General features: G+C 43.6%; 1 protein-coding gene across 1 annotated transcript in view; it reads right to left on the bottom strand.

Moving 5' to 3' along the window:
* Nucleotides 1-3,480, bottom strand: part of LOC144679563 (collagen triple helix repeat-containing protein 1-like) — a 43,814-nt gene extending 40,334 nt beyond the window's left edge. Inside the window, exon 1 of the mRNA XM_078540062.1 lies at nt 3,234-3,480. Within this exon, the coding sequence (XP_078396188.1) occupies nt 3,234-3,347 (114 nt within the window). The 5' untranslated portion in view covers nt 3,348-3,480. The remainder of the gene's footprint in view (nt 1-3,233) is intronic.
* Between the last annotated feature and the right edge of the window lie 10,708 nt (nt 3,481-14,188).

Raw genomic sequence — 14,188 nt, 5'->3', positions numbered from 1 at the left:
CCAGAGAGGATTGGAAAATGATTGTCATCGTCTCTGTGATTCCCTCCCTTCCTCCTCTTAGCAGCCTGGGATGCATTTCATCTGGGCCTAGCAGTTTGTCCATTTTCAAAAAAGCTAAATCTATTAACATTTCCTCTCTCACCATCTTTATACCATCCATTATTTCACTCTCCCGCTTAACTACAATGTGTGCATTGCCCCCCTTTTACAAAGATAAATGCAGAGAATTCAGTAAGCACTATGCTCACGTCTTTCATCTCCACACACAATTTACCTTTTTGATCTCTAAACAGTCCTACTCTTTCTTTTTGCTCTTTATGTACTCATAAAACACCTTTGGATTTTCACTGAATTTACTTGCCAACTCTTGTCAATATTTGTTCCACACCCTTTGTTTTGATCATTTCCGTTTTAATTTAATCACTGCACTTTCTATACTTCTCCAGCTCTCTGCTGTATTGAGCTCTCTGTTCTCACATAAGTTTCCCCATTTTACCTTATCCTACCCTATACGGGTTCAAATTCTACCAAAGCAGCTGATGGAATTTAAATTCACTCTAATTTGGTTTGGAATATAAAGCTAGTCTCAGTAATGACTATAATTGATTATCTTAAAAACCCATCTAGTTCACTAATGTCCTTTAGGAAAGGAAATCTGCCATCCTTACTTAGTCTGGCCTACATGTGACTCCAGACCCACAGCAACTTAACTGCCCTCTGAAATGGCCTAGCAAGGGCAATTAAGGACAGACAACAAATGCTGGCTTTGCCAGCAATGCTCACATCCCATGAAAGAATAAAGAAAAAATATGATTGTCACTTATTTGTTCTTCACTTTAACTCATGTGGTCTCATTTGATGATCTTTCTAATATAACAACCCTCCTCACAACTGTGATTGTTTCTTTAACCAGTATTGTGCCTCCTTCCTTTTTGATGCACCTCTCTATTCCATCTGCAATCCTGTAGCCAGGGATATTGAGCTGCCATTCCTGCCCTTCTTTAAGCCATGTTTCAGTAGTAGCTATGATATCAGACATCCAAGTGCCCAACCTGTGGCCTAAGCTCATCCCCTTTATTCATTAGACTCCTTGCATTTGAAATATATACAACTAATCACTGAACAATTCCTTTATTGTCTATTTTCCAGCTTTTGTTTTGTCTGCCTTCCAAACTCAGCTAATAATTTCCTGGCTTCCATTTCCAGCTTTTCTCCTCTCCCTTCTAAATCTACACCCAAGTTCTCATCCCCCTACCAAACTAGTCTAAAGCCTCTCTAATGGCGTGGTTACCCATTCCCTCTTTACCTGCAAACTCTTAAGGAGTGAGGTGGCCATCTCCAGAAACATACTGCCCTGGTAGCTCTTTGCCTCATAAAATCGCTGTAGTGACTCCAACTACTGCTCAAGCTCCAAAACCCAGAGCTGGAGTTTCTCCAGCTGATGACACTTCCTGATCCTCCACAAGAAGGGTCTTGGAGTTCACACATAGGGTGACCAACCATCCCAGATTTTCCAGGATCATGCCCTAATCCAGACTTTTGTCCTGTGTCAGGCCTTCCTGGGGTGCGATTTGTCCCGGATTTCAGCTTTAACTCGCCTCTACCAATGTGTCAGATGCGGCATACGTACAGTTTGAGTTTGAGATTGAGATTTAAGACTACACCCACCCCACCCCACAGTTCTGGCAACCTGCCCCGTGCTACCAACACCATTAACCACGCCCCCCTTACTTTCCCCTGGGAATGAGTGATCTCGCTCCCACATGGCACAGGGTTTGCATTCCACTGGACTGAGGTTCCTTTTTATGTCTCAATTTATTAGAGAAATAGCTAAATTTAACCGACAAAATTAAGTTCGCCAGCCAGTCACCAATCACCACGCGCTCCCTTCCCTCCTGGCTCTCCGACTGAAGACAGCTTTTGTAAAGAAAGACATTACTTCCTTTTTGTTCACCCGACATCTCAACCTCAGGGCTCTTGCTCTGTACGTGCTATGATGCCACTGTCGACATCAAAGTTGATCACAATTCCGAGGATCCCCTGCTGTCCGTCTCTCCCTCGGTGGCTCTGCTCTTAGCAGCCGATTGCCTTTCACTCCCGCTCCTACTAAACCCCGGCCAGCTCCTCCCTCGGTTCTTAGCGCTGTCTACTTGTCTGATAGAAATGATTAAGATTCTGTTTGCTTAAGCATTGAGACATCTGTTCCTCGAAGAAAACCGTTCGGGACTTTTTTTTTCTCCCAAACAGCCGTCCTAGGGTTTTCAATGCCATTGTTTTGACCCACTGATTCGAAGCCAGGCGCTCCGAATTAACCCGGCGAAACCCTGTTCATGTAAAGGGTTCATCAGAAGTTCAGTTCAGTGATTTTCCACCTTATTTTTGAATGTCGCACAGAAAATTGTAAGCCTCAGTTTATAGGAAAGATATTGCTTATTATTATTATTGCTCTGAGCGCTAGTTGTAACACTTGGGTCCTCTAAACCAACAATCCAAATTAAAAACAAAAAAAAAACAAAAAAAACTACTGCGGATGCTGGAAATCCAAAACAAAAACAGAATTACCTGCAAAAACTCAGCAGGTCTGGCAGCATCGGCGGAGAAGAAAAGAGTCGACGTTTCGAGTCCTCACGACCCTTCAACAGAACTGAGAAATTAAATATCTTTCTCAATTCCGGCGACATCCAGTCATCCCAAAGGGGCATTTCTAACATAACTAACAAGTTACAATGAATTTTATCCCACAGTGGCAATGGTAGGTTTCATACCTAATAAACTTTTATTAAGAAAATATATCTATAAAAGTAGTCTGAGAGTTAAAATAAAAGATTGATGAAAGAAGTTTCCGAGTGACTTGCTCGTTGGAAATTTTCGCCGCGTACTAACTTCATATTAACTAAAAACGTTCCAACTCAATGCGAACTGAAATAATTTTTCTCACTGCTAACTAAAACTGCATTTTCCTACACCTCTCTTCACCAGCTACCTCCCCGCCCGTCCCCATCACTTTCCATGAAACTCAAACCAGTCGTTCAATTGTGGTTTAATGTCTATAAACAGTTGCATTGCTAGACATCTCTGACAGGCTGCAGCAGATTAAGGGAATAAAAAGACAGTTATACACTCGGCAGTATTGCCAAAAGTACTTATTCCCGCCGAATTAACGATTCCAAACGGGACGTTCAGAAACATTCCCTTTCAAAACGGTACGGACAAAGAAAAAAACCAAATTTTACCCTTTCCATAAACTCCTCATCCCGCTGACGAGCAGTTCTTTTCTTGCCTGATTCGGTGCCGAGTAAAGGTAGAATGAGCCAGGTGAAGAGCAGTAGCCGAGCCAGGGAGCCCATGTTGGGAGAAAAGAGCTACTGAGACTGAGACCCAAAGATGAGACAGGGAATTCACTGGATCCCACTTAGCCTCTCTCTAGACTTTGTGTTTGCTTCAGGTCATGAACATCAACATCTGCAGGGATTTCAGGAATGTCTCAGCCCAAACACTGACTCATTTCTGTGTGCAGCTCCACTGCAGAATGGGAATGCTTGGAACTTTCAAAGCTACAGATTAAACCTTTATTAGAAAGTTTAGATTTCTTGACGAAATGAAAATAAAAACATGGGTGGAAAAGCCAGTCTGCAGTTAGTAGCGGATACACACTCCCTTATAAATCACCGCTAGTTTTGAGAACAAAGACGGGCTTGTTAGTTCCTCAGCAGCTGCAAGCTGAATGAATGCAGTTTTCAAACTCAATATTTTAAACGTGGCGTGTCAGCAGATTTGGGCAGATTACAAGGCGCAAATGATAGTTTACGCAAATAATATGCTTCAAAAATATAGTTATCAGAGCTGCTCTTTGAATTACAGTGCATCTCAACGCCAAGTTTTCATTTGTGTTGCCATAACATTTTAATCAGTAGGTATTCACCGCCCCTTTCTTTCAATTAACCAATACAGAAGGTGTTTCATTACCCTACTAGTTGAATTTACATAAGCGTGGGACTTTTCCAGTTTGTGTCGAGTCGGCATTGATTTTGAACGTACCAGCGTTGTGTAAAAAGGGCGCTGGGGTCTGAGATTGGAGACTCCCTCGCTCCCCAGGGAGATTCACTCCACTCAGCTCCACTGCCGGGTCATATCCTGATCCGGAATTCAGGCTGAATTTGCATTAGAACCATTCCACGTCAACACCGGAGTTGTAGTGTAAATGTAATCTAAATGCATTCGCTCACAAAAAACTTCTATTTGCCAATCGGAACTTTGTAACTAAATTAAGAACAGAAAACAGGGCTAGTGTTGCTGGGTCAAAATCTGAAAAAGAACTGTAAGTGTACCTACACCAGATGACCTGCAGTAGTTCTAGGTGATTCACCATCATCTGCTCAAGGCAGTTAGGAATGGGCAATAAATGTTGGATTTGCCAGTGACTGCTCACATCCTATGAAGAAATAAATAAAAGTCTTGTCCTTGGCACCTATCTTTTGCACCCTCAGCTCTATTCCCACCAAACTGCTGATCAACCAAATTCCCTTCCTGGCCCTCATGTTAGCATTGTTCATGGTTCCCTCTGCTCAGGTACTATCCACCTCCCCTTTAAAAAAAAGCTGCGCTCACTCTCTTCCTCAAAAAACCCACCCTGATTGCTCCGTGCTTGCAAACTACCTCCCCATCTCCAAGCTCACATTTCTCTCCACAGTCTTTGAATTTGATGTCCCCTCCAAATTCCATGCATATCTTTATTAAAAACACAATCTCCGCGTCTTGCCTTTGGTTTCTTTGCCAAATACTTTAAATCCGTGTTCTCTGGTTACTGACCTCCTGCCACTGGAAAGTTACTCCTCAGTTATGCAGTTAAAATTCATCATGAGTTTGAATACCTCTATCAAGTCTCCCCTTAACCTTCTCTATTCTCAGGACAACAATCGCAATATCTCAATCTTTCTGCATAACTGAAGTACTTCATCACTGGTTGGGTAAATTTCTTCTGTATCCTCTCCAGGCCTTGACATTCTTCCTAAATTGTGGTCCCTGAATTGAACAAAATACTCCAGCTGAGGCCTCACCAGTAATTATAAAGGTTAAGCATAACTCCCTTGATTTTGTACTGTATTCCTCTATTAATAATAAAGGACCCCACATGCATTTTTAACAGTCTTCTCAACTTGAGCTGCCAGGCTGAATGGTCACTTTGTACCTGCACCCTGTTTAAAATTGTACCCCTTAGCTTATATTGCCTCTTCTCATTCTTTCTACCCAAGTTAATCTTTTCATACTTCTGTGCGATAAATTTCATTTGCCTTGCGCCTGATTTCCCATTTCACCAATCTGTCCATGTCCTCCTCCTTTACTACATTAGAGTTTTCTGTTGTCTGGAAATTTTGAAATTATGCCCTGTAAACCCAGGTCCAGGTCATTAATATATATCAAAGAAAACAGTTGTCCTAATACCAACCATTGGGGGATACCACTTTATACTTCAGTCCTGTCTGAAAAACAACCATTCATCACGACCCTCCATTTTGTATCCCTTAGCCAATTTCATATCCATACTGTCTCTGCCTCTTAGATATAATGGGCTTCAATCTTGTTATTATCTAGTACTTTTTCAAACAGTTTTTGCAACATCAATCACACTATCCACACTAACCCTTTCCATTACTTTATCAAAAAACTTAATCAAGTTAGTCAAACAAGATTTACCTTTAACAAAATGGTACTGGCTTTCATTTATGAACCAATATTTTTCCAAGTGGCAATTAATTTTATCATAGATGGCCCTGATTTCAACTGGGTTGAGATTTCAGAAGGAGCTGTATATTTCAGGAGGAGATAAATGCCTTTCCAGCAATGCTTTGTGGGCCAGGAAGAACAGGGGTGTTTCCCACAGACCAACACACAAAACCTGGTTACCCTATCCTCAGCATCACAGACCACAAAACCCCACGCGCCCTCACCAACCAGGATCACAAACCCCTTTCTGCAGCATTTGTGGAGTTTTGTCTTTTGTTTTAACAGATTTCTTGCCCAGAAGCCAGCCTGATTGAAACACTTGGTTGCTTGTCGAGTGTGAAAAATTCTAGGGAAGACTGCATCCCAGCAGTCGGTAGGAGTAGCACAGAGGTTCCAAATTTTGAGAAGGTATGCCCAATCCTCAGGTGAGGGGTATTTATCTTTGTGGGGTTGGGGGGGGGAGGTGGAAAGATCCATGGAGGGGGTGAGGCAGGGCAGCAATGCCAAGAGGCGTGGTCAAGGTCCATAATCCGAGGGTGGGTCTGCAATTCTGGAGCAGGGGAGATTGGCTATCCTGGGGTGTGAGGTTGATGTTTCTGGGGTGGGAAGTCTGCAATATTGGGGTGAGTGTTGCTGATGCTGCGGACATCTAGGGAGCACCAAGATGTAGCGATAGAGTAAGGAAGGTTAAGAAGATATAACTCTTTCACAGTCAAACCAATCAAACTAAATCAACAAAATGAGGGGTAAAATAAACACAGCCCCTAAGTCAGGTCAGCTGTAAAACAAAGACTAAGTTTAAAGGAAACTTACAAACATCAAACCAAAATGTGATTAAGGCGTTCGGTAAAACACCCCAGTTCCCACGGTGCCCACTGGGCACGGAAGGCCTCGAGGGTGCCGGCAGACACAGCGTGCTCCCTCTCCAGGGACACCTGGGTGCGAACGTAGCCACGGAAGGGGGCTAAACAGTCCGGTGGGACGACCCCCTCAAATCGCCCGCTGCCTGGACCTGTTAATGGCTAACTTGGCCAAGACCAGGAGCAGGTTCACGAGGAGGTCCTCCTCCTTCCCAGCCCCCCTCCGCACCAGGTGTCCGTAGATTAGGAGCGTGGGACTGAAGTGCAAACAAAACAGTGATAAAAGGTTTTTTTAAGTAACTGAAAACGGAGTGCAGCCTACCACACCCTATATAAACATGGTCCACGGACTCCACAAGACCACAAAAAGAGCAGGTAAAGAAGATATAGTTGTACAGCCTTGGCCTAGGTATTAATCATTTGTACATAATGTTCACTATTGTAAATAAACTCCCAAGAGTATCTCCCTGCCCATGTCTCCTTGTTCTGATGAGCAGTGTTCGTGTCACTCAGATGTAAAACCTTTCTGCACAAGATAAAGGTGGGTGTCACAGTCCAGGTCCTCTTCCCTGTGCTTTATGCAGCCTTCAGACCAAAGTGATGCCTCATACTCTCTGGACACATCAGTGATGCCTGTACTTCAACGGTCTGGTCATCGCTGCCAGAATGTTGTGGGCAGGCGCCACCAAATTCTGTCATTCTCTCTGTGCTCTGAGCACCTTTAAGGTGGGGCTGGCCCCATCTCTTCAGCATTCATGACCAGTGATGCTGTGCTCCTGAAGGGCTCAGGTGCTGACGGTGGACAATGGATCAGGTGCTTTTAAAAGGTTCGTGGCTGCATCTCCGTGATATGACCCTGATCACAGAGCGCAAGTGAGCTTCCTTCAGCTAGACAGGAGTCAGACATTCTCAGAGGCTATGTGAAGACCTATAGAGTGTCCTCACTGCATGCCGTCTTCATCCTTCTGCAATCGAGCGCCAATTAGGGCCTCCACTGCGTTTCCATGACAGGAGCATTATCATAGACAGTATGTGCGCTGCCATCAGCCAGACTGGAGTCAAACGTTCACAGATGCAACGTGGGATCCATGATGTCTCCTTACTGCAGGTCGTCATCATCCTCCACAAATCTAGCAGCTGTGAAGGCCTCCCGAGCATGCCTGCCTCGTCTGGCCAGTGCGATGGCCTCATTGCCGCCTTCATGAACCTCCTCACCGTCGACATCCTCCTCATTGGAGGAGACCTCTAGCTCCTCCAGCTCCTCCTCAGCCAGCTCCTCTCTCTGTTGCAGCGGCAGGTTGTAAAGGGTACAGCAGGCGATGATGGGTGACACCCTCAGCGGACTATATTGCAGGGCTCCACTGGACCAGTCTACACACTGGAACCTCATTTTCAGCATCCCAATGGTTTGCTCCACCAAGTTGTGAGTTGCAGCTTGAGCCTCGTTATACTGTTGCTCTGCTGCAGTCTGAGGCCACCGCATGGGTGTCATCAGCCACGGCCTTTGTGGGTAGCCGTTGTCCCTGAGGGGCCAACCCTGCAACCTCTGTGGATCCTGGAAGACTCCAGGGATCTGTGACTGACTGAGAATTTAGGAGTCGTGGACAGTCCCTGGAAATCGTGCACAGACCTGCAGGATGTGTTTCTGGTAGTCGCATACCAGCTGTACATTCAGCGGATGGAAGCCTTTGCAGTTGACATAGTTGACCGCTTGTTGCCATGGAGATCTGAGCGCCGTGTGAGTGCAATCAATCGTACCCTGCACCTGTGGGAAACCGGAGATGTGGGCAAATCCAATTGCTCTTGCATCCTGGGTATCCTGGTCCTGGGTGAAATGCACAAAGTTGTGTGCCTTCACGAAGATGTCATCTGTGACCTCATGGATGCACTTGTGGGTGGAGGCTTGTGATATCCCACAGAGGTCACCTGTGGAGCCCTGAAAAGGAGCCACGGGCATAAAGATTGAGCGCCGCAGTCACTTTCACAGCTCCTGGCAGTGGATGACCTCTATGTCACATGGCACCAAATCCTGCAGCAGCTGGCAGTTGTGACAGACCAGTTGCCTAGACATACGCAGTCTTTGGCGACACTGGTTCTCGGGTCATCTGCAAAAATGAAAGGCGGCATCCAGAGACCCTGGGCCTAGCTAGGCGCCAGTGACAGCTCACTGTGGCTCTTCAGCCGTGTGCGCAGGAGCCCCAGCCACTCCTTCTTCCTGAGGGTGCTGCTCCTCCCTCTGCACAGCCAGGCGCCTCCGTCGTTCTCTTCTCTGTCGTCTTCTCTCTCTGTACGCCATGAAGCATACAGCTAGTTCAGCAGACTCCACGCTCCTGATGTACTCCGTCTGCAGGATGAACGAGACATACAAGTGGGTTAGCATGGGTGTTCTAAGAACCTCTCTTGGTAAGTATGAAGGCCCCTTAAAGCATCCCGGAGAGTGCTGGCCACCATTTGGATGGCCAGAGTTGAGTGTGCTGCATGGCTGCCCAAAACCCCACCCACCTCCACCCTCTCCACCTGACCGATTGGCAACAGATTTGCCCATTGGACTGAGTGCTTTGCTCTCAGCTCACGTGCAGACATTCTCCTAACCTGCACTGCTAGCTTGAACCATGGGGGAGACTGGTCCAGACTGGGATGATGACATTGTAAGGAGCTCCGAGCGCCTCCACCAGTGAGTGCTCTACAGCCAGCTTTAGCAAGGAGATTGTACAATGTGCCCAGTTGTCCAACTGTTCTGCAGTCCACTAAAGCGCTCATTAGTTTGCAGTCTGTGCCTGAGGGATGAAAAACTCTGATGGCACTTTCATGCCCGTGTTGCTCGAGTGGGCAGATAAGCTAGGGACCCAAATCCATGCATGTCAATGTGGCTGTGTCTGAACTGTCTCGGCTGCAGAGGAATGGTCACTTTACACAAGGTTTCCCTAACGTGTGGCCGCTTCCCTACACCCCAGCTGTCAAGAAACTATTAATGTATATGACGTTATTTTAAAAAAAATAATTTCCAATAGAGGGTTAGTCTGTGTGTGTCTTATTGGGACTAAAGCCAGCTAGTCTGGGTGCTTTGATGCATACTAGTTCTGAGGTGTAAGAGAGGTACAGTGCATTTGCAATTTTTTGAATAGAGTATTCAAGAAGTGGGGTGAAGTCTGGCCCCCTAGCTAGCAGAGACCAAGCATGTTTATATTACTAAAAATTGGTACAATGAAAGAGGTTTTGTTAGAAGAGGTAGAGTTCAAAGGGGCTGGTGATACAATGAGCATTTACATTCAACGAGCTGTGCGAGGTACATCAGACAACAGTTTTGTGTTTGCAGGGCAGAGGCAATGTAAGATCAAAGCAGATGTAAGCCTACAACTGTCCCCACAGGAACCAAAGTGAAAGGAACCTCATTTTGAATTTGTAAGGTGAAAATGCTTTGCCTGGTGTCTGCTGAAAGGCTATGGGTTGCTGTTGCCTTAGAGGAGATTAGTCTGGGAATTTGTTAAAAGTTACGATAGTAGTAATTTGTAGCCATGTGTATGTGTTTAATGTATTGTAACTTAATAAAATGTTTCATTTTAGTTTAATATAAAACCTCGAGAACTGGTGGTCTGATTCCTGACTTTAGAACTGCATCTCAAACATACCACTTAAAATATAGCTTATGACAGTTGCTTAAAATTTCTCCTCTGGGATTTTAAATCAGCTTTACCAACAGCTGGGTTATAACAACACTCCCCTACATGCTTGTACACTACCTTCAACCGCAGGGCAGCCCTTGCCAACCCGCCCCAACACATCTCAACCTTGAAGTCCAACAGACTACCCTTGTGAACGCCGCGCAATGTTACTGTGCACTCACCACAGAGTTCCCCTCAAAGTGCATGCATTTTATATGCTGTGAACTACGTTGGGCTGATTGGGCGGCCGATCCAGCAGGGGGGGATGATTCTGGCAAACTGGCCTTATAATGATATGCAGACATGTTACAATGAGGTTCCCGATGTCCAATGGCAGGAAATGTGGCCTGCCATCGACAAGCTGAGCGGACGATCGCAAACAGGTTCCGACTTATGGCCTTCTCGCCCGCTCACGCCGCTGAGCACGCCTGACATCAGCGGGCACAGAAAATTCCACCCAATGTGTTTGGTGATTTTAGTTAAGGATGAATATTGATGTAAGCATCAGAACGCTCCTTTATGGATCTTTTACATTCAAAATTCAAGCAAGGTTGTTAAAACCAAGCACCTCTACTCAGCACACCAATCCTTAAAATCGACTTGAATGTCAGGCTCTTGATCGCAGGAATGTAGTTGATGTGGAATGAGGTGGGACAGAAAAAGCGATAGGCTTAGTATTTTGGGTGGTGAACTTTTGTGAAATCATGTGCTGCCAGAAGAGTCTGTGCCCTTGATACAGAGCCTATTTTTCTACGTCACAGGCTTTCGTGCCCCATCTTGTTTTGGCAACTTCTCCTATTTCAATTTTAGACTTATTTACTACCTTAGCTAGTCACATGTTCTTTGTTCTACTCATTATTTTATGCTTCTTGCAATCATCTGTTGTAAAGATCATCTCAGCTATTCAACCATTTCCTGTTTTTTCTTTAAAGATGATCAGAACTATTTTTTGTGTGTTTCTTCCCCTTCCATTTAATTCCAGTTTTACTTAAATATTTGCCTAATTCTCTTTTTCCAGTTCCAGTGAAGGGTTACACCAGAAATGCTAACCTATTTGATCTCTGCACAGACGCTGATTGACCTGTTGTTTTTACTCTAATAAAAAGTCAGCAAAGTTTAGAGGTCAGATATGCCCACTGTGGTTTGAAAGTTTACCAGTGTTTTCATAACAGAGGTATGAGTACAGGTTAGCCTTACACAAAACAACTGACTGGTGCACACTTAAACATACATTACTGCAACTACATTTATTAGATAGATGCATAAATTTTTTGCTTTTTTTCAATTTGCAGCAACTTTTATAAAATAATTTGACACATTAAGTACATTATTATAATCAAAAAGCACATCACTAGTAGCCAGATTACAGTGGTGAACAGAAATGCAAACTTGTGCAAAAGCAGATGAAGCACAGGCCACCACCATCAAGAAAACATATTTTAAATGGTACACACATAAAATAGCAGCAAAATTCAAATACACTTGAAGAAAACTATAAATAAGAAATTAGGAACATTCTATTGTCCAGTCACTTTTTGTATTATTTAGCTACACCTTTCAGAGGTAAATTTGAAAGGAAGAATCTTGGTGTTTACTGTTCCCCAGTCTATCCACTTAATTATGCACATTCAGTAATTAAATTCCACATACACATGACTGTCCATTCCAGTAACTTTCCACTATTTAAGCAGACTTGCAGTTATACTGAGAGTAAATAACTGAACAATGACTGCACATTGAAATTGTCCCAAGAGGTGGTTTTGGTCATCTCACACTAATAAATATTAGAGTAAAACTCATTTCAGGACATACATAATGTGCTTATTTAAAAATTTAAAGACCAAATTTCATACAAATTACTAAATGTGAAATTTATTGTAAGCTATTTCAAAGAAATATGCTGAACTTGAAGAATTGGTTGTTTAGCTCACTCAGTACACACTGTTGCCAGCACTTGCGATGATCTGCATTTAACACTGTAATCAATACTGCTGACTTACAAACATTCCCCTAAAACTGTAGCCAGTGTCTAGTTAATCAATACCCACTACATTACATATACTCAATTATGTTTCTGTCTTGTTCCCATTCTGTACAAGGAGTGCAATCTGATTGCAGTCATACTGTACATTTTGCTTATCTCACTCTCGTAACATGTAACACCTTATTGCCTTGGAGGTAAAAACCAGTGGAAAATGACATTGGTTTAATTTGGTTCAAAGCAGCACAGAACTCCAAGAAATCTACATTTTTGGTTATTTTAAAATGCTCCACAGATGCAAGTGGTAAAAAATTAGGACCACGTTCCTACTTTGGCCACCCAGTGGCAACAATGAGGACTTGCGGCTCAGGGAATATCTCAGGTAGATCTCCAAAATGCTGCGAATGCTGGAAATCTGGAATAAAAATAGAAAATTCTGGAAACACTCAGCAAATCTGGCAGTATCCATGGAGAGAGAAACAGTTAAAATTTCAGGTCAAGGAAATTTCTTCAGAACTGAGGCGGAGAGTTCCAAAGTCACACAACCCTCAGAAAAAAATTTCTCCTCATCTCTCCTAAAAGGGCGACCCCCAATTTTCCCATGGGTGAGTTGTTAAGTGCAGCATCTTGCTGCCTTGAGGGTTTCTTTGGATTCTGACCTCCCTTGGTTGGGGGCCCTCACAATGTGCTTTCATGATCTGGTTTGATTGTAGATTTTCTCCTGTTTTAACTTGCTCTGCTGTTTGGATTTTAGAATGTCGCATTTTTTTTTCTTTTAATTTCACACCATCTCTTTGTGGAATGGAGGGACCGGGAAATCAAAAGTAATTTTGCAGAAGCACTTTATCAAGAAATTCAAATAGAACTGACACAGGATGGTATGCTACTACCTAATTATCACCCACAAGAGGAAACATCCTTTTGACGTCCACCTTGTCAAGGCCATTCAGGATCTTGTATACTTCGATCAAATCACCCCTCACTCTTCTAAACTCCAGTGGAAACAAGCCCAGTCTGTCCAACCTTTCCTCGTAAGACAACCCACTCATTCCAGGTATCAATCTAGTAAATCTCCTCTGAACCACCTCCAATGCAACTTAATAGGTTTGGAGCAAGAGGAAGGGGAGGAAGAACAAAAGGGAAGGTCTGAGATAAGGTGAGGGGTGGAAGAACTTAACTGAAAATATTTCATGGTACAAAAGGCACAAGTAGTGGTAATGGTTGTAGTAAATAAGCAAAAGATTTGTTCAGAGTGGGCGTGAATCAATCCCCAGTAAAACTCACACTGGTTCCAATCTCAGAATATCTGCTAGTGTACCAGAAGCTTTTTTTTCCACCCCAACCTTTTACTCATCAGATATCCTTAAGGCTTCACAACTACCTCCCCTCCACTGCCAAAATTTTAAAGCAGCAAACAGGAACTGAAATGGTCATAAAAGTGGTATGAGTTGAAAGAAAAACTGCGTTTTCAGAAATTCACTGTTTCATAGGTTGGCAATGCCAGGCATGGTCTCAGATTTTGATTTTCTGACACCCCAATAAACAGCAAAAGTAAAAAATAAATCAGCATCAACCAAATAGCATAGCTACTCCATCCTGCATCAGTTCTACTTGCATTTCTTGATAAAGCGCTTCTGCAGAATTACTTTTGATCTCCCAGTCCCTCCATTCCACAAAGAGGGCGCGAAATCAAAAGAAAAAAAAAAGACATTCTAAAATCCGAGCAGAGGAAGTTAAAATAGGAGTCATTCAAAAAAAAGGGGCTCATTTCTAGAGGGGTACAATTAAAGTTCAGAGATGTTATGTTAAACATGTGTGGTCTAAGATTTCCAAATTTTAAAAAAGATTTAAAGGTACAAGGGGAGGTGTTGGTATAGTGGTATTGTCGCTGGACTAGCAATCCAGAGACCCAGGGTAATGTTCAAATCCCGCCATGGCAGATAGGTCAAATTCAATAAAAA

The sequence above is a fragment of the Cetorhinus maximus genome, chromosome 4 (assembly GCF_964194155.1).
Source record: "Cetorhinus maximus chromosome 4, sCetMax3.hap1.1, whole genome shotgun sequence".
NCBI classification, from domain to species: domain Eukaryota; kingdom Metazoa; phylum Chordata; class Chondrichthyes; order Lamniformes; family Cetorhinidae; genus Cetorhinus; species Cetorhinus maximus.
Note: the sequence above shows the minus strand (reverse complement) of the source record. Positions and strands in the feature narration are given on the sequence as shown.